The 22,028-nt window shown below is 40.1% G+C and overlaps 1 protein-coding gene across 2 annotated transcripts; it reads left to right on the plus strand.

The window, feature by feature from the left end:
- The first annotated feature begins 449 nt into the window (after positions 1-449).
- LOC306877366 (uncharacterized protein) lies at positions 450-15,613 on the plus strand. Of its 2 annotated transcripts, XM_079429094.1 has the most exons (7): positions 450-577; positions 2,511-2,776; positions 3,583-3,696; positions 3,810-4,304; positions 9,404-9,651; positions 10,612-14,205; positions 14,454-15,613. In XM_079429094.1, exons 4-6 carry the CDS (start codon positions 3,835-3,837, stop codon positions 14,202-14,204), a joined length of 4,311 nt encoding a protein of 1,436 aa, XP_079285220.1. In that variant the 5' UTR covers positions 450-577; positions 2,511-2,776; positions 3,583-3,696; positions 3,810-3,834; the 3' UTR covers position 14,205; positions 14,454-15,613. The 2 variants fall into 2 exon arrangements, with proteins under 2 accessions (XP_079285220.1, XP_079285219.1); XM_079429093.1 differs by having other exon boundaries at positions 3,583-4,304.
- Positions 15,614-22,028: the final 6,415 nt, after the last annotated feature.

Raw genomic sequence — 22,028 nt, forward strand, 5'->3', positions numbered from 1 at the left:
TATTTATACTTATTATTTATGTTTAATATCAGCAATGGGTTTACCATTTTGAATTATAACTACATTCCAGCTATCTCCTACTACTTAACAAACGCGCCCCCTCGTGGACCACTACGATCACGATCGGAATAAACCAATCAAGATGCATGAAAAGTTAGAGCTGCCACAGACTTCCATGGTGGGAGCAGCGCACGATCTGCTCTATTTTTTTGCGGACATTAAGTCATTTGCATTTGTGCAAACCTTCAGGAATTATGGACGGACACGACGCAGAATAACACCACGCTTCATGTAACCAAGCATCCACCTTACACTGTACAGAACCAACGCGTCCGAGTGCGTGGATTCGACCACAGATACTATGGACAAGCGTGGATCTGTTGCCATGCGGACGAGAAATGAACAGGCTATTTAAATTGCACCGTTGTGTCGTGAAGGATTCAAATGCTTAGGGTTCTTGCTGTCCAAGTGTAGTGCGGTGCGTCAGAATGATGAAGATGCGGCGCCTGTAACCTGCACTAGTCTCCAGTTCCGGTGAATTAAACGGTATTCAGAACGCTGGAAAACGAGTGTACAGGTGAGGTTTCTAAATCTTTTATTGCGATCAACTGTGTTCTTATATTGGCTTCCTGGATCATTTATCTCACAGAACTTAGTTGAACTGGTGTACCCTAATGGATATAAAAATGGTTGGTGATTGAAAGGTGAGAGGTTCACCTGTAGAGGTCAACTAGGTGTGTTTTTGCTCAAGATGCGTAACCTCAGATTACTCCAGGAGGGACTGAACCTGTCACTTTGATAACAGCTTCAGCTAAATGAATAAGCCTTAATAAGTCTGTGTAGCATATAAAGTGTAATGCATGTTATTCCATATTAGAAGGGCAGAGTTTGATTATTCTGATCAGTTTTTGTTCTTTTTCCAAAATGTCTGCTTTTTAATCCAAGCCAAATGTAACTTAACCTGCATTTGACATGAAATAACATGTACATTAACTTTTTTATTTAACAAAACATGCAGCTGAACTTCAGCTGTTATTGCCCAGGAAATGATGCAGTTCTCTTAACACTGTATGTCACACTACTTTATACGGGAAACGCTTTCACATTGAAACAGCCTCTATCAGCAAAATTCAAACAGCAAAACATATATGAAACACAAAACAATTCCTGAGACAGCAAAAATGTAAAAAGGATATTAAAGTGTATACAGAAATAACATTAAAACATGCAACAACTTGCCTCGAATTCCCTTATCTGAGCACAGTTCAAGTGGGGTTGCAAAGCTGCAAGATTTTTTGAGTACATTTCCGAAATATCCTGTTTCCATAATTTCTGTTATGTTTCTGAAATCCCCTACGTTTTTTTTAATTGCCAAGCGCAAATATTCCATGTAGTCTCTAAAGGTTATAATAACTACATTATGGTATGTATACAATTATAAATTTCTGTTGATACATGTAATATGCCACACTATAAAACAATGCTGTCACTCCTGGGCTTTTCCAGTCAACTATCCATCAATTCTAACACAGAGAAAAATTGTTGCTTGTCACAATTGGATTTATAAACAGGTGAGGAATAATAAGTAATAGCTATATATATCATATATAGATATATCATGAGCCTTATGAGTAGTATCCGGTTTGGCTGTCTTGGCAATGCATCTTTATATGCTTTGTATAAGGTAGTAATTTGTGATGTGATCTATGAATAAATATCTATTGTTAATCTGTCATCAACAGCAAAATCACAGTCATTGTCTGTGACTGAAAATGAAAATAAACATAAAATGACTGAAAATGAAAGTAAACATTTCTAGAAAGCCAGCAAATATATTCAGGGAAATTGTTTTATTATTTTATTGTTTTGACCTATTATTTTTGTATTTTGACCCCTGTGTCACTCGCACATGCTAACATAGTTAAAACAGACATATATTACTTGTTATTTATCTGACTCATTTATCCAAAGTAGCCCACAGTACAGTAATTACAGGGAGAGTCCTCCTGGAGCAATCTTGGGATGGGCACTTCCCTCGAGGACGCAATGGTTGGAGGATTCATGGATGATCCGTAACAATTTGATCCTGTGACCTCTGGGCAGACAGCCTGTATCTTTAACCGCTACACTACCCCCCCCACCACCATATGTTGTTGATTAGTTAGCTGTTGATTTAGGTATTTTGTAAAAAAAAAATACACTGTCAGCACTGCAGTTGTTGTAATGAGGTTGCTGTTAACTGAAAGCACTTCTGTTTTGTTTTATAGCTTCTAATAAATTGCAGACATGTGAGGTATATTTAGAGCAACAATCTGGATCCTGTCCATGATTTCTCGCTCTCTTAAGAGAATGTGTACGGACAAAGAAAGCAAGCAAGAAAGAGAAACGCTATATGACATCATGCATCTGTGTTTAAACTTTGACCCCAAACCCTAACTCCTCCCTTACTCAAGCTCTCTCTCTCTCTCTCTCTCTCCCTCTCTTGCTGTCTCTTGCTCTCTTTCTTGAAGTCAGCTATTTCACTTCATGCACTGACATGTTAAGGAGCAGGAGGGGAGGAGATAAAGGACCAGAAAAACCGGTAAGCAGCTGGGAGCCGAGGAGAATATGTGAAAGGAGGAGTAGATTTCAGTCTGTCCAGCAAAACCGTAAGACCTGTGAGGAAGAAGAAAGGAGCAACAGAAAGACGTGAAGAGAGAGTAATTCATTTGAGGTGAGACTGAACACTGCCATGGAGAAAACATAAAGGAAAAACATGAAACTGCACATTTCAAAGGTAAGATTTTGTGTTGTCTTTCTCTTTCACTCACTGTCTTTCTTGATCTCTCTTTAAGTTTATTTCTTTATTGCTTAGGACAGTTTGAGTTGAGGGTTGGGTCAGCACCTGGACTCACTTGCATATCCGATCTCTCTCTTTCGTGGGAGTTTGACAGATACGTTCTACCCCTCTTTCTATTTCTGTTTCCCTCTCAACCGTTCCCTCTCACATGTCATGGCTGAGTTAAATGCCAAGCTTTCATTTAAAGGTGAAGTGTGTAATTTCTGTGCCGCTAGCATCACCAAACGGAATTGAGAAAATAATGACTGTTTTCGGTCGGTAAAAGTTTCCATGTTTTTGGAGCATAATGGCTAAACGCAGCACCACCAGATCGCTTGAGATTTACATTACAGTAGTATATGCCAAGATATCATTCATAAAGTAAGCCACTCACAAATTAATCTCTGTGAATGGTGTAACACTTTTGTACTACAAAACATTTTTTCAGTTTTTTTAAAGCATCCTGACCAGACAGACACAGCAACATTGGCGAAACCAATAAGGTGGCGCAATCTGTTTAATTGTATACTTTTATATTTCCTGTTGTAAATGTTTCACTTCTATTTTATTTTAATTATTCTGGGGTTTTTTTTTGTTTGTTTGTTTGCTGACCTCTGAAGCACTTAGAGTTGCATTTTATATTTGAAAGGAATTATTATTATTATGACTTGTATCTGCATATTAAACTGGGTTAGGAGAAAGTATTTAAACATCAACCGAATTACACCATTCTCATCAAGCTTTATGTTTGTTTTATCTTACAGGGCTTCTGACTAGCAGCCTGACTTGGACCTACGGGATTGCAAAATACAAACACACCTGCAGCCAACAGTCATCTAAGGACACTCTCTCTGATTCTCCATGCTGTAAACCTTTCGGTAGCAAACATTTGCATACAGCCCAACCGAACCCCACTGCTTTTTCTGTGTTAACGTCAGTGCAAGCTGTTTGAAGAGATTCTAAGAGCCACCTGCTTCACTTGTTCTATTAGAGACTATGGAAGAAGGTAAATCCTCATGGTCCATCCTTGTTCATCTCCTGAGGGCCAGATGAGGAGCATGTTACCCAGCTTGTTACGGGGCCGGCGGTTCTACTGCCGTGAATGGGCCCTCGAAAAGCTACAAAAATGCCTAGAGGCGCGAGACTCCACCAAGAGCATGGAGGGAACAGCCTGTGTCTCTCCAGGGGTCCTAGTGACTGGGGGACCAGGCACGGGTAAGACAGCCCTACTCACAGAACTGGTTTGGCCCCAGTCGGAAACATGCAGGGCGGCAGGGTTGGCATCACGGTGTTTGGCCTGGCACTATTGCCAGCGAGAAGATGTGTGCAGTATTGAAGTGTGGAGATTTGTCCTGGGGCTGGTTGAACAGCTGAAGGAAAGTCCACTTCTGGGGCCGAACTATGTGAAAGCGATAAGCAGTGCTGCTATTGCTGCTGTCCTTGAGCCCCTCCACTGCCAAAGAGAACCTGATGACACTTTTAAAAGGTTTGTTTATTCATCGTTTTTTTTAGACAATGTTCCTTCTGAACTGTAGAAAATTATGTGAATGAACACATCAGTTAATTATTTTGAAACATAATGAGTAAATACAATTACATTGTTATTAGAACCTGATGTATCGATGCAATCTGAGGAAAAATAATATAATTAATATATGAAATATGTAACTCTGCCATAACACTACTTTTTATTTTTCAAGTACTTACTCAGTTTCTTCCTGAAAATCATGTTTTGTGTAATGTACAAATTATAACATTTTAGATTACAAATCTTAAAAATTCACTATTTCAGTACATCTAGAAACCACTTTTCCCTTTCTCTGAATTTCTCACATTTTTGCCTTGCTTTTACTCTGCAACAAATCACTCACTGTTTAAGATCCCTTTGAACTAATTTCTGTCAGCCTTTAGTTCTCCAAGCATTTCATATTTGCTCTCCAAGCATTACTTCTGTGAGAAATCCCAGATGTTTCACAGCTAGGCCTTTGGTGTACCTTACACTCTCCCTCTGTATTTCACATTGTTTGTGCAAGGAAAATGACACTTCAGTGGGGCCTTTAAATGACTTAGACATTTTGTTGTGTTTCTTGTCAAACAGAGTGTCAGGATCCAGAACATTGTAGCATTTAACATGGAATTTTAAGATCAAATAATCAATTATACCTTCAATTTGTGACGTTTTGTGTAACAAATAAAGCGTCATTGCAGAAGACGCTTGTTTTGAATATTATCCACACAGCTTTCTCATAGTTTTTTTTTTTAAAGACAAAAAATGAGTGCATTTTTGTCTATGATATTTGGTTGTCAAAGCCAGAGGACAAAAAACTTAACATTTTAAAATCATGAAACACATTTTCTTGTTATTCATAGTAAGCTGATGTTTTTAGTGTTTGTTGTGAATGTAAATGCACTCAATGGCATCTTGCTTGAACAAGGTTTCTTTTATTGTTTCCTACTAAACCCTCCCTCTGATTATATTCTCCTCCTCCATCGTATTTTCGTCTGATACCCCTCAGAAAGACTTTGTCAAAAGCAGGAAAAGGGGCTATTGTTCTGCTTTTCTGCCACATATAATTATTTATTTATTCCTTTCGTCGCAATAATGACGGCTATTCACAGTTATCACAATAGCCCAGCGTTCAGTGCAGATGGATGACGCTATTTACAACCTTCGGGGGACAAAAGGGGGTAAAGACAGAGAGTCGTGCCACTAGTTTGTGGAGTTTGTGTCCTTCGGTGAGGTCGCCACACCAGTGTTGGGGGTAACGCATTACAAGTAACGCGAGTTACGTAATAATATTACTTTTTTCAAGTAACTAGTAAAGTAACCCATTACTTTTTAATTTACAAGAAAATATCTGAGTTACTCATATTTAAAAAGTAACGCAAAAGTAACATAACGCATTACTTTCCATAAAAAGTAGCTAAGTAACGTATTTAGTTACTTTTTTAGGGTGTAACGCAATATTGTAATGCATTACTTTTAAAAGTAACTTTCCCCAACACTGCGCCACACTGACAACTTTCTCTATTCTATTTATCTTCTTTCAGTGTTTGCTTTTACACTGGTTCTTTCAGTTTTACCTCACAGATCTGACGTACAGGCCCACATTTCACATTTGCCTTACACATGCTGACAAACTGTTGTGATGTTTTTCTCTGGTCCTGGCGAGAGAATGTAAGAAGGTTTAGTTTAGGGGTGAAATGCGAGCGTTAGTCCCTGCTGTATTCAGCATGCTTTCTGATGTACATAAGCTATCATTAACACTGTTTATTTAAAAGGGAGCCAATGATGAGGACCGTTTATTTTATCAGGACATGAACTTCTGTCATCTGGAAATAATTATGACTTGTTCATCAGTTTGAAGCTCTATAGATAGAGATATAGTTCCCGTAAACAGAAAATCCCTTTAGCATTATTGTATTGTAAGTAGATTAAATCACTAAATGTTTTGCCAAGTGCAATGGAATTGTACTTATAGCAACTTTAACCTATTCTCAGTGTAAGTTTGGACTTCATCTGATTTTGGCAGTGAGGACTTGCAAATGTTTCCAGCTGAAGCAGTGGTTGGTTGTAAATCCTAGAGTGTAACCTTTAGCTGCCTTGCCATGATCAAAAGCCTTAAACCTCCCAATTTGTCCACTTCTAAAGTATAAAAAGTTTCACTTAACTCTTCTCTTAGGTTTGATCTCTTAACCCTTCTCTCTTTAACTAGCATGACCATTCCTGAGGTCAAGATAAGTCCATAGCTTGTCTTTGTAGACAGAATAAGTCAGGAAGAACATTTATTAGGTTGTTCGGCTCAAGCTGTGATCTGTGAGCATGTTAAAAAGGCATTAGCTCAACAAATTATGTGAGCCCATGTGTTGGAGATAAGGAACCGATAAACATGGCATGCTTATGACTATGTATTTTATGGTGGGAGTATGAGACGGAAAGTTCAATACCGAACTGTTTAACCAAAACAGACAAAATAAGGAGTGCTGTTTAAAATGCTATACTATTAAAGAAAACAGGTGCTGATATTACTTATTATCGGAACTATGAGCTATGCTGACTCAACAGAATGCAGCATTTCCATTAGGCAAAGTATTATTTCAATACATTTTCTCTATGCGATTAAATAAAACCAATTAAAGAGTTAAAAAAAGTCCATGGGCCAAATTAAGCAGATGTGAAAATCTGCTTTTTATGTGAAAATATTTAAAAATTTGAATAAAATGAAAACTAAAAGAATTTCAAATCACATGAGCCAATATTTTATTCACAATAGAACATAGAGAACATAAATGTTTGTTTAAACTGAGAAATTTTACACTTTTATCCACTAAATGAGCTCATTTGAAATTTGATGCCTGCTACAGGTCTCAAAAAAGTTGGCACGGGGGAAACAAAGGGCTGAAAAAGCAATAAATTTTGAAAAGATTTACAAGATTTACTGGGAGAACATCTAGCAACTAATTAAGTTAATTGACATCAGGTCTGTAACATGATTAGCTATAAAAGGTATGTCTTAGAGAGGCAGAGTCTCTCAGAAGTAAAGATAGGCAGAGGCTCTCCAATCTGTGAAAGAGTGTGTAAAAAGATTGTGGAATACTTTAAAAACAACATTCCTCAATGTCAAATTTCAAACGCTTTGCAAATCTCATCATCTACAGTGCATAACATTATCAAAAGACTGGAAAAATCTCTGTGTAAGGGACAAGGACGAAGACCTTTGTTGGATACCCGTGGTCTTCGGGCCCTCAGACGACACTGCATCACTCATCGGCATGATTCTATCATTGACATTACTAAATGGGCCCAGGAATGCTTCCAGAAACCGGAAGCACAATCCGCCGTGCCATCTGCAGATGCCAACTAAAGCTCTATCATGCAAAAAGGAAGCCATATGTGAACATGGTCCAGAGGCGCCGTCGTGTCCTGTGGGCCAAGGCTCATTTAAAATGGACTGTTTCAAAGTGGAAAAGTGTTATATGGTCAGACGAGTCCAAATTTGACATTCTTGTTGGAAATCATGGACGCTGTGTCCTCCGGGCTAAAGAGGAGGAAGACCTTCCAGCATGCTATCAGTGTTCAGTTCAAAAGCCAACATCTCTGATGGTATGGGGGTGCATAAGTGCATACGGTATGGGCAGCTTGCATGTTTTGGAAGGCACTATGAATGCTGAAAGGTATATAAAGGTTTTAGAGCAACATATGCTCCCCTCCAGACGACGTCTATTTCACGAAAGGCCTTGTGTATTTCAGCAGGACAATGCAAAACCACATACTGCAGCTATTACAACAGCATGGCTTCGTAGTAGAAGAGTCTGTGTGCTGAATTGGCCTGCCTCTAGTCCAGATCTTTCACCTACAGAGAACATTTGGCACATCATTAAACGAAAAATGTCAAAGACGACCACAAACTCTTCAGCAGCTGAAAACCTATATCAGAGAATGGGACCAAATTCCAACAGCAAAACTCCAGAAACTCATAAACTCCATGCCCAGACGTCTTCTAACTGTTTTGAAAAGAAGACGAGATGCTAGCTAGACCATGGTAAACATGCCCCCGTCCCAAATATTTTGAGACCTGTAGCAGGCATCAAATTTGAAATGAGCTCATTTTGTGCATAAAAATTACAAATTTCTCAGTTTAAACATTTATGTTATCTATGTTCTATTGTGAATAAAATATTGGCTCATGTGATTTGAAAATCTTTTAGTTTTCATTTTATTAAAATTTAAAAAACGTCCCAACATTTCCGGAATTCGGGTTGTGTGTGTGTGTATGTATATGTATGTGTGTAATTAGTTATTTAAAACAAGACATCCACTCATTGACTATGAAACTAAGATATATTACATTTATTGGAAAATATTTAGATGAAAGGTGTTGGAAGTTTAAATAGATTAATTTATTTGGCTGTATCATGATGCTCAAACTAACAGAGCACCTCAGTGTTTTGGGAAATCAACCTATGAGTTGTTTAGTTGCCTGCATATTAAGCTGGGATAGATGAAAGCATAGTATCATAAATCATATCACATTTAAGTGTGATTAAAAGGGCAATCATACAATAGTCAAGTGGGTCAGTGATAAGAGCAACACAGATATGTGAATGTGAGTTTGATAAGGAAGCAGCACCTTCACACTGTCTACTGGTATGCCCTGGAAGCAACAGGAAATCACTGAGCTTCCATAAGACTGAGTCATGATGCCTCTGCAACCACACCTCAAGTCAGACGAAGTGGCCAAAAGAAAAAATGCTGAAGAATAAGACAGCTTTGAAAAGCTGGGAGTTCGTTGGATGGTTTTTAAAGGATGTTGTATATAATTCTAGATAAATCCCTCTTATAATTGCATTCTGTACAAAACAATGCCACACTTGTTCACTTGTTTCCTTCTCAGATAAGATCTGTTTTAGTTCTGAATTGACTTTTCATCCATATGTGATGACATGTCTTTCCTATTCTCGATTCTTAAAATGATTGAATTCCTCATTTGCTCACTGTTGTTGAGAGAAATATGTCCCTCCCCCCACCCCCATTTATGTATGTTTAATTATTTTAAACTCTTTCTCCTTTTCATTTTTCTTTAGGGCAGTATTAGAGCCCCTCTTGTCCTTGACACCACCCCCTCACAGTGTGTTTATTGTGGTTGATTCACTGGACTGGGGGTATTGTGGAGGTAATGCAGTTGGAGAAGGTTCAATATCAGGATCTGCGGCCACTTACAGTTCCACTATTGCAGAGCTCCTGCTAAAATACATACAGCTCCTGCCCCCCTGGATCTTGCTAGTCTGCTCTGCACGCCGCCAGAACAAAGCCATTTGCAAGATGTTTTCAGGTACACTCAGATGATGCACAAATCACTTCATAAGCACAGCGAAATGTGAGATGGTTAGCTTTACTGGTTTCTTGAAGTGTAGAGCAAAGTTCATCTTAGTTAAGACTACAGGGACTTTATGTTCTGTGTTTAGAAACCCATTTAGTCTCAAATGAATAATGTTCTCCACACTTGTATTCACACTTGTATTCTGACAAACATTCTGTATTCCCTAACACACAGCTTGTGACTCCTTTTTTTTAGCTTTTTGCTCTTATATCAATATAATATGGCTTTGTAGTACTTTGTTTTTTACTAGATGAAATGACCTGGTTTTATGAGATGAGGGTCCCACGCACTCATTAGCTCTTGTGAATGAGATCTGAAGTATAGCGTTAAGAGACTACAATCTATTGTGCACTAGTTGTGTGTATATTTCTGCTTTTATAAACACATTTGAATGCAAGGTCCTTAACTTTGGCTTGGAAAGCCTCGAAGGCCATCATGTTTTACCTCAGCCCACCGGATGAAAAGACTGGAAAAAAATAACTGCAGTTTGCTAAAAACATACTGAAATTATTCTGACAAATAGTTTTGTTGTTAATTTGTATAATAACTTGAAGTAGCAAAAAAATGTTTGGAATTACACATGTCAAAAAATTCAATGGACTAAAGTACTAGTACTGCGTTCATAATGCACATTAAAAGTAATCAGATCAGTTGTGTGAAGCTCACACAATGTATTTTGAACCACTCAGAGACACTATAATGAGATTCGCACACAGTTCTGTACAGACAGAACATGCTGCTGACTGTATATCAAATTAAATCACAGCTTTTTGTTGCATAAGGAAATTTCAGTGTTAATTGTGCAGCCTTAAAAACTCATTGTGATGATTTAACAATTGTTGTGTCGTATTTTATCTCTCATTTTGTTGTGTACACTGCTCTGATTTGATCTCCTGCCTCTCTATCCTTTAGGGTTTAGGAGGTTGTGTCTGGATGACTTAAGAAAACCTGCAACTGTACGAGATGTACAGCAATATATCCTGCGGAGGCTTGACCAGGACGGGGCTTTGAGAAGACAACTTACACCAGAGACAGCTGAAATGCTTAATCTTTTGCACATAAAAAGTGGTGGCTGTTTCTTGTTTCTTGAGCGAGTACTAGATGGTGTTGCACATGGTCTAGTAGGACTTCGAGAAATTCGGGACATTCCTGGCACACTGAATGGCCTCTACCTTTGGCTTTGTCAGCGCCTCTTTCCTCGAAGACTGTTTGTCCATATTAGGCCTTTGCTGGATATCCTTTTGGCATCTCCACAACCACTAACAGCTGAGCAGATCTACACTATTGCCAAAAGCCGTGACTTCTACCTTGGGATTGGAGACTTCCAAGCGCAGATGGGGGCTCTGGCATCTCTGTTTGTAGATGGCCCTGAGGGCAGTAAACTCCTCTTTCATAGCAGTTTTGCAGAATGGTTAACTGATGTTAAATATTGCACACAGAAGTTTCTGTGTTGTGTGAAGGATGGTCACCTTTCTTTGGCCATGTCCCTCTCTCTTCAAGCCAGTAGTTTGGGTACAGAGGAGACTTGCCAGCTGGCCCACCACCTCCTCAACAGTGGAGTCCATGAAGGAGAACCAGCCCTCCTGGCACTGTGGTTGCTATGGACTGGAGTTCCAGCACTTAATGGTGCCAGAAAAGACTGTTCTTATAGTCATACACCTGTATTAGTTCAGCAAGATGTACTACAACTCTTAATGAAAAGTGGAATTTACTCTGCAAGCTGTTCACCAGACAATAGCTCCAGTGTCGGGGTTCACTGTGTTGGAGGAGGACGCAGGATAGTTCGGCGAGCATTACAGAGGGAAGACTCTGTGAGAGAGCTTCTTGACAGTGGAATCAGTGTGAACCGTACAGACCCATCAGATGGACGGACTTTACTAGCAGCTGCAGCACATGCTGGACTTGTAGATGTAGCAGCATTGCTGTTATGCCGTGGAGCAGACCCTTTACTGAACGACAAACAGGGGCAGACTGCACTGACGCTTGCTGCCAGACAAGGCCATGTTGGTGTGCTGCAGGTGTTGCTAGAGTGGGTGCTGAAGCAAGGGAGCAAGAGTCCTGCAGCACAAGCCCTGCTGGAGCATGTGGACAGTGAGGGATGGACTGCTCTTCGCTCCGCTGCATGGGGTGGCCACAAGGAAGCTGTGCGTCTACTTCTGGAAGCAGGGGCAGAGATTGATGGCTGTGATTCAGATGGCCGGACAGCCTTGCGAGCAGCAGCATGGGGTGGACATGAGGAAATTCTGTTGACCCTCCTTGATCATGATGCTGAAGTAGACCGCTCAGATCGTGAGGGACGTACTCCACTAATAGCTGCAGCCTACATGGGTCACAAAGAGGCAGTGGAGATCCTTTTGAATGCTGGGGCTGATTTGAATCTAGCGGATGGAGATGGACGTACCGCTTTGTCTGTTGCTGCATTGTGTGTGCCATCAGCAGCTGGAGGACGAGGGCATGGAGAGGTTGTAAGCCTTCTGTTGGAGCGAGGTGCTGATCCAGAACATAAGGATAGAGATGGAATGACGCCTTTACTACTTGCCTCTTATGAAGGGCACGAGGAAGTGGTTGAACTCCTCCTGGAAGCTGGAGCTGATGTAGATGAAAGTTCTGGATCTCATCCCTCTGCTATCACTCCTCTTCTTGCAGCTGCAGCTCTGGGGCATGCTGGCACAGCCAACCGTTTGCTGTTTTGGGGGGCAGCAGTGGATGGCATCGACGGAGAAGGCCGCACTGCTCTCTGCTTGGCTGCAGCAAAGGGTAGTGTTGAAGTTGTAAGAACACTGCTGGACAGGGGTTTGGATGAGAATCACAAAGATGACCTGGGCTGGACTCCATTGCATGCTGCAGCTTGTGAAGGTCACAAAAGTGTGTGTGCAATATTGACAGAGCAAGGTAGCATGGCGCGTGTAGGTGAGCTTGATGTAGAGGGTCGGAGCCCTCTAATTCTAGCAGCACAAGAAGGGCACTGCAGTACAGTCAGGCTACTTCTAGACCGAAAATCACCCATTGATCATCGTGCATATGATGGACACTCTGCACTCAGTGCGGCCACTCTCCAGGGACATCGGGAGATTGTCGAGTTGTTGATGCGTAGAGGGGCAGACACTGATGTCCGTGATGCTGAAGGAAGACCTCTTCTTTATTTGCTGGTCCTGGAAGGCCGTTTAGACATGGCCATCCTACTCATTGAAAAAGGCGGTGTCCCTCTGGAGTCAAAAGATGCAGAAGGGCGAACTGCACTCCATGTAGCAGCTTGGCGAGGAGACCTCGAAGGTATTGAACTGTTGCTGAAATATGGAGCTGACCCAAATGCTAGAGATCTTGATGGTCGGCCTCCTTTGCACTCTGTGGCCTGGAGAGGCCATGCAGCTGCTGGCAGGCTGCTGCTTAGGGCTAAAGGCCTTAACGTAGACATGGCTTGCAAACAGCAGGGTGCCACAGCACTTAGCATTGCTGCTCAGGAGGGGCATGCTGAAATTGTGGCCATGCTTTTAGAGAAAGGTGCAGAACCAGACCATGTGGACCGTTATGGTCGCAGCCCAGTCAAGGTAGCAGGAAAACAAGGTCATTTCACAATTGTGCGATTTCTGGAGAGCTATGGCGCAAAGGCCTTCTCAGGTCTCATACCATTTACACCTAGTGGTGCTCCCAACAATTCTTATCTTTCAGCCATAATCAAGACCCAAGCATCCATTAGTTCAGGAGAAGTGGGTGTTGTAGCCCCGGCCACTTCTTCTCCATCTTCGACCTCAGTTTCTGCCTCCTGTTCCCCAGCTTCCACTGCAGAGCGTTTCCACTCCATGCCTGCCTCACAGACCTCTTCCTCCACCTGCCACTCCCTGGCCACAGTACAGACCGTGCCTGCTGACAGCCTAAATTTCATCCAGCAGATTCAACAACATTCGCTTCCTCGTTGCCGCAGTCGGCCATCCACCTTGCCTCTACCTGGTTCAAATCCAGCCAGTCTTCAGGGCAGAGCTTCTAGGCACAATCAAAAGGCTGTTCCCAAGAGCAGTCCCACAAATGAACAGTGCACACTCACTGAACTCCTGGACTCAGACAAACCCTTAAAAGGGCTTAGATACTCGGGGGATGGCAACTACCTCTTAAAACCTAAAACTCCTTACATCATAGAGGATGTGATGGAGAAGAGCCTCAAACAAGCTGGAGGGGTAGATCTAAAGTGGAACTCTGTTATGGCTTCCTTAGGGGTGATGCCAAACCAGGAGGGCCAAATTCGACAAACAAAAATTGGGGAAAGCCCCCCTTTGGGGTACCCACATTTTCACTTCCAATCACATGCACAAAAAGAAGATTGGGGGGGAATTCAAAAGACATCCATGTCTCCAACCATTGACCTCTCAGCAATTTCCCCACATAGTGCCTTACCTGATGTGTTTAACATGACAACTACTGACCCCCAGCTGAATCTCAAACAGGCAATTAAGTTGCAGTTTGAAGGGCCAACCAGTGCAGCACTTTACAAGCGGGAAACCCCTCTCTGAGGTGAGGCATTACGTTTCTCAACATATAAAACATTACATTTGTCTTGTAATTTGTTGATTGTCTTGAAAATGTAAAGTTTATTAACTGATCAAAGACAGGTTTATTTATTTGAATGTCCATAATGTGTCTTATCGGGCAGTTGTCAGATATCCCAGATGGAAGTGAACCACATTCTGCTTTTAAGCTGCAGTCTTTATGATTGTAACTTGGAATGTCTGGAATTCTAATGACAACTTTGTCTTTTGTAGGCAAACCTGGACATTTAGGAGTTCAACGAGGTGAGGGTTGTGTGGGTAATCACTGCACTGTGTGTAGGAGGTGTTGAGAGTAGAGGAATATGGCAGATGAGAGAGTCATAACACACTGACCTCCACCTCTCTTTAACCCATTGACCCGAAAGCACAAAAGAAGAGGAAAGACATAGGGAGCCTAGAGGAACAAGGTTCAAAAGGCTCAAGCTGTGTACATTCCAGAGCTTTTCCCTCCTCATGCCGTCACAATGGAGAGCAGCTGGCACTCTCTCATACTCTGTCATACAATCACAGAAAAATATTTTTACATTATGAGGAACTCTTATGGATATTTGCTCTGCTTGTGTTATGCATTTGCAAAAGTCAACACATACGTACCCCAGGGGTTTTTGTGCACATAACTCGACATAAATGACACAACTTTTCATAGACAAAAAAGCTATTAATTCCTTCATCTTCATACACTTTGTGGATCAGCAGTGCCACCTTTGTTTTATGTTGGTGAAATATAAGAGCTAATAAGAATGCTGTTGAAATTGGAGGACATCTACATTCAGAACAGTCTTTTTGGGTGACCTGCTGTACATTGCTCACATTCTGTGATTTGCACCCAGACTTGGACTTGGACTGGGATAAAAAGGGCTTTTTCAAACCGCCACTGTCGCTTAGTGGCTTTATATTCCAGATGTTTTCATGACTAGTGGAAGACATCAGCAATGTTCATGTCTTTTAAAGATGTGCTAAATTTAACATACTATTTGTTTCAGGACATAGATGTGTCCATAATTGCTATTCCTTATTTACCTAGAGTTTTAAATGACGCGTTCTGTCATATTGTCAGCAGTGAACTAGTTGACCTATCACCAAGGCATATTAATATTTTAAAGGTTCGTTCCAGTTGAATTACAGAAAGAGATGGGGGGGGAAAAGAAAATGAGAAGTTAGTGTTCTACAAGCAGTTAGGGAGGAAGATGACCTCCCATACATGCTCATCAGAGAATGACTAAATTTAAGTGCAAGTTCTTGAAAACCTTAGAGGTGCGACGGGAGACAGTGATGTGAATTTTACATTTTGCCATAGGTAATTTATAATGTTTATACTGTTTTGTATGTTAAAATTTATTGAGATGCACTAATTAAAACTGTATATGATTTTGTGTCTGTGTGCAAATTTGTGTGGGAACGAGAAAGAAGCAAACCTGGCATCCCTTTGTTTTACATGCAACAGATCATTTAGCACCTCTGTCCCTCACATTTATTTAGTACTCGCATAAAGAAGAGCTAGTTTGTATATGAGTTTACTTGACTCTCTATGGAATTACCATTTGTGCATTAAAATATTTCCAGCATTTGTTAAGCTATCATGAAAGTGAAAGTGACGTGACATTCGGCCAAGTATGGTGACCCATACTCGGAATTCGTGCTCTGCATTTATCCCATCCAAAGTGCACACACACAGCAGTGAACACACACACACCGTGAACACACACCGGAGCACAGACATATATTACAAAGTCACAGAAATCAAGCTTAATAGTAGGTATAGTTCATCCCAAAATATTATTCAGTCATTGTCATGTATTTGGGAAGAGGTATGGTGTAAGACACTATATGTAGTCACAGACGTGTAAGAAAAAATTGAGTCACAATTCATTCTGTATTTCTCTCTACAGAAATTACTCTGTGCAAATATGGTTGTCGTGTGTCTCTTGAATTGCACAAAGTTAGAACGCATCTAAGACTTAGACTTAATCTCAATCACTTTGACAAATACTTTGCAAGGAAAAGAAAAGCCTGAACATTCATGTTCAACAGAAAAGAAAAAAAAAAGGTTTTGAAAAACACGAGGGTGATGATGGACATTTTTAGGCCAAGCCATTTAAGTTAAATCTGGGCTCAAGCATTCAGATGTTTTCTGTTCTTTTGAGTTATTGTAGCCTATAGTTCTCCCATATTCTAAATGTAAAAATGTTGCACATTCTTCAGCAAGCTTTTCCTTATATGTACATTCTCAGTAATGGCTAACATTTGTCATGCCCCCCCTCCCCTCCCCTCTCTCTCTTTCACACACACACACACTCATCTCCCCCTGTGAGGGGTATTTTTTATTGCCCCTCTAAAGTTTACTTGCTACTTCCATAAATCCCCTCAAAGCAAACAACTGTGGCTGTGTGTGCAACAACAAGCAAAATGCCACTCATTTGCCATTTTGCCTGTTGCACATACAGGCTCAGATACAGATACTTTATACTGTAATATACACAGTTACACACTGTAACCATAGGGCACAGCACCCACAAACACCCACACATATTCAAGAAACTGTTACACACAAACACACTTTTATTGTGTGAAATGTTTATTTATTCTTAGATGGGGGGAAAAAAGGTACATTTCCTTAAGACATGCACTACACAAACAACAGAGACATACTGCTCCATATTAATAATTATTTCTGATCCGTAAGCACATTATTATAGGTTGCATGTGGATCTCAAATATGCAGCTACATACTGAGACTTGTGGCAAAACTGTTACTGTTACAACAAGCTAGACCTCAAACGCAAATATCAAAACGTTTAATGTCATTATCGTCTATTTAAAATTATCTGAGACATTTTAATTTCTCAGACATTTTAAAGCATATAATTTTCATTTTGAAAGTTGGTTACCTGTGATCTTTCTCATAACATAACTCAAGACATAACTAGTGTTTACCCTATCTGGGATGATGTGGTTTGGGGTTTGTAGACAAACTGCAAACTCAGGCATTCCTCTATAATGAAGGACAACTTGCACCCAGTTCTTTTATAGGTGGGACCCTCTTGTAGATACTGCAGGATATATTTTTATTTGAGAATTTTAAAAGCCATCTAACGTTCCTTTCTGAATTTCATTATTTACTACAAGGCTTATTCATTGCAACCATTATATGGGACCTCACAGCCAAGATGGTGATTTAAAATAATTTTTCTATTATTCCTGTTAAGTCACAATAATTCACACCAGAATATCTTTATTAAGACTGAATCTAGCTTTAAAAAAATACAGACAGACTCAGATAGCATTCGGATATACATTTGATTAGTTCATTCATTACCTGTGAGTCAAATCCATGACCTTGGCATTGCTAAAGTCATGATCTACTGTTTTTAGCTACATAATGTAAGAATTGTTATTAAAATACTCATGGTTAAATATTCAATATAAAGGCAGATGCATTTAACTTCCTAAAGCAATTTAAGAATGGAACAGGTAGAACGGGTTTCTCTTTCTGGGAAGTTCATCTGCCTGTGTTTTCTCACAATTCCACATCCCACACTATTGTGACCTGACAAATAAACACATTATCTGCTATAAAAGTTTTTCAAACCACTGTTAAAGCTCATTCTTTGACCATGTGGCGAAAAAGGGACATGTGGACTTGTGATGAAAACCTTAGTTTAATTAATTCCGGCTTCAGTCACACATAAAATCAAAGACAAGGCTCCACTTCCTGACCAACACCACATCCTCTGACGGTGTAAACAAGGGAGAGGAAAACCTTTCTATTGAATACAAACCATTTTTAGGGCAGAGGAAGGATATCAGAAAGCCTAAAATATATTTCTATCAAGTTTTTTTTTTTTTTTTCTGTATAAAATGGTTACTTAAATGTTTGCATGTTTGTGTAGACCCTTCAAGAAGTGAGCAGATGTCATTTTGATTAGATTATAGCCATCCTGTTTTTTTGGGACCAAGCCAAGAGAATGTGTTTAACCTAAATTCAAACTGAAAAGGAGTAACAGATTGAATGTGTGTGTTAGTCAACATTCCCTGTTGAGCTTTGAGAGACTCTCACTCATGCAGCAAGTCATTACAGAACTCAGAGGATTCTAGAGCTAGCAGGAAAGAATACCAGAATTATTCAAAAGATTCCAGCGGTTCTGGTTCACTTTTTAAGATTTCACCATCATACCAAGAATGTTTCACACTCAGTAGTTACATTCCTGTTTTTATTCAAGGGCCAAGTATACTAATGATGGACAGAAGTGCTCAAATAGAGAAGCTTCTTTAATGCTATGTTTTAAGAACAGTCAAAGACATTTACACATATACATGTTGATATTTTAAAAAGCATCCTTTCTAATCAACCTTGAAGACTTTTTTCAGTGAACAGGAGCCATGCCCATTATGTGTTGGTGTTAGGAATGTTTTGTTTTTTACATTCTTGAGTTCACTGGTAAACAGTTCCTTTCCAAATGCATTAACATGCTGATGTATCATTACTGCCACCTGCTGGCAAGAAAAATCACCAGGGATTCAAAACAAATGTCAAAGCACAACACACAAAATCCTAGGTTAGTCAGCCTATGCATTCAGTCTGACTTGTCTATAAAAGTAAATACAACTTTTTGCCAAGCCCTTTTGTAACTATGTGAAGTGTTTTGTTAAGCTACACGTATACAAACACACATACACACACTTATATAGATATATCACCTCCAATAAAATATCTCTCAAAATATTACTTGGATTACAGACAACTGGTCTGTACCTCACTATCAGTGGATTGCAATAAGTGGATTGCAGTGAAATTAAAACTGATGGGTAACTACAAGACTGTATGACTGAGGATTACATTAAGCGGTTATTTGGCATGTATATTTGGAGGGATTTCAGTGTTTTTTTAAATAAACAATTAAATACAGATATTACTCATCTCTATATTCTTGCTTATTGTAGATTGTCAACCATTGCTATACACCATGCAATATGATATTGTACTGGCAGCAAATAGTAAATTTAATATATATTGCTAAATACTCATCTCATTAAGTGACGTTCCTTTTGGGTCACACTTTATTTTAAGGTCCAATTTTGCTACTTATTAATAGCAATGTTGTTTTTAAAGTTAGGCACTGGGCAGGATTAGGGATGTAGAATATCATACAGAACGTGCTTTACAAGCAGTGTTGGGAGTAACGCGTTACAAAAGTAATGCATTACAGCAACGCATTACTTTTTTGCTGTAATGCAGTATTGTAAGGCATTACTAATCAATTTACAGTAATATTTTACTCTATACATGTTCAGTAACCTTGCGTTACAACACACTTTAGCCCACAATTTTTTTTTTTTTAAAGTCGGGCTCCGACTTTTTTTTATGTCCCTAGGGCAGGGCTTTGTGCCAATATTCACGTCATAGTTCATATGCGGGCCGGTCCTCGGGGCTGTTTTAGGCTTCTCCTTATCTTTATATTTTAGACATCCATCAATTATTGATGAAAAAAATTGCCGTGCTGGTGGAAATAACATGAGTCCATGCTAGCGAGCCGTCAGCATCAGCACAGCAGAAGCAGTTCTGCTTCAAATACACGCAATAAAGCAAAAGCCCCAGCAAAATTAATTACCATGAATGTGTCCGGGGGAAATAGTAAGGATTCGCCATCTCCTCGTTAAACGCGCATTTAGAGAGAAGTGCATCTTCACGGATAACGATTATATTAAATATTTTCGTTTTATTTCGTTAGGTAGTAATTTAAAGCTCTCTATACATATATTTATCATGTCTGTGAGGCATGTATTCACTGACTTTGTTCATTTTTGTGAAGCGCTCCTGTTCAAGACAAAAGCATGACGTTTTGTTGATATTGTGAATGCACACAAATAAAAGTAGACCCTTTACATTTACGAATGATGTATTACTCTTACCTTTATGAGCAAAAATGATGGCGTAAGTTGTTTCCATTGAAAAAGAAATGCAATTGATTGTGCTGGTGCCTCCATGTCCTGCACTTTAGCTTCCACTCTCCGCACAAACTACTGGATGCAGCACATATTTATCTAGGTTTAACGTTTAAACATTGTTATATGCTTGACCAGTTTTAGTATATATATAGATTTTATTTTAGTCAAGTCATGATGATTTGAGAAGGCTAAATTGATCAAACATGGCTATGATCAGCCTGCCGGTCTGCCGCTTGCTCGTTACTTTAAGAAAGAAAAAACTTATTTAATTAACAAAAAATGCTCCAAACGTTTTTTCTAAATGAACTTAATAAAAAGCCGGAATGAAATATAAACACTTTGCCATTAGGGCAGGGCTCTAGTACATTTTGTCATTTTAGAATGTTAAGTTCTACTTCTGTAGATATTTTGATGAAAGTAACTCAAAAGTAATACAGGAGTCATGTAACGCATTACAATTCGGAGACAGTAATATTGTAAGGTAAGGAATTAATTTTAAATAACAGTAACAAGTAATCTGTAATATATTACAGTTTGGAAGTAACTTGCACAACACTGTTTACAAGCACTAATGAACAGCCAATATGTGAGAATTGGCCCCTGTACTAAAGTGTTACCTGCTTTTGAATTTTAAGCTTTGTGGTAAATCATCTTTTGTACTGATAAATTTTAATGCAGTGGTGCATGCTGTCTGACACAACTAGAAGATCATTAGGTAAAAGTGCCAGTCCACGAGGGCTGCTCAGTCCATCAGACACAATCACTCGTCCTGACCCTTCAGAGGGATATAGAAGCACCCGATGTTTTTCTCCCCAGTCTGCCACCAAAACAGACCCATCTTTATCAATGCAGAGGCCCCAGGGACAGGAGAGTACAGGTCCTAAGCTAGAACAAACACCCAGGATTCGTAGGGTGTCCCATCCTGGTCCTAAAATCTTCACACAAGGCTCCTGCCCCATTTCACTGCCTCGCTCAGACACTGCAACCAGACCAGAGTGCAAGCATGCTGCGACCAGGTAAGGCCTGTGGAAACCGGTCACCACAGTGCGTTCCAATCTGGAACCGGTTTTAGGTTCAAGTTTTAGTGCTGTAAGAGTACCCTTTTGAATATCTGCAACTAGAAATTCATCTCTTTGGGTGACTGTCACTCCCCTCGGTGCTTCCAACTCATCTCGAGGTACACCTGCAATGTAGGGTCCCCCTCCAAATGTTTGGAGGAGACGCCCATGCCGACTTAGGATCAGGAGAGCCCTCTCAGCTGCACAGCTCAGAGCAATCAAACCCTTGGCATTAACAGCCACATCAAAGTAATTGCGGCAACGTCGCAAGGAGCCTCCCAAGTCATTACTTGGAGAAGTCACTTGTTGTAGGACATTGCCACGAGCATCAGTTACCTGTACACGAACATTCCCACAATCCACAAGGAATAGTTGACCTTGCGGCGTTGCATGGATACCACTGGGCAGCGTGAGATCAGCACGTCCTGAGCCTTGTTTACCAAACTGACGGACAAGACGCACCTCTTCTGGTCCCAATGATTCGGCATCCTCCTCTAACTCTAGAAGAGCTGGTTCACTCCTTTCTCCACACAATCTGTTCTCATTTAGAGAATTCTGCCGTCCTGATGTGAAGTGGTTCAGTCTTTTCTGAGATGAGTTATCGATAACAGACATAGAGAGTGAACGAGACACTCTACTGGAGCAAGTAGCATGTTGTTGGGGGTTCTTTTGAGAGAAGTTACCATGACTGGGACAGGATTTAGTCCGTGATACCTCATTTCGTTTTTGGAAGGCGGGGCTTGAGAGTGAGGACATGTGACTCTTAGTTACACTCCATGTGCTT

Source organism: Barbus barbus, assembly GCF_936440315.1.
Source record: "Barbus barbus genome assembly, chromosome: 11".
Lineage (NCBI taxonomy): Eukaryota > Metazoa > Chordata > Actinopteri > Cypriniformes > Cyprinidae > Barbus > Barbus barbus.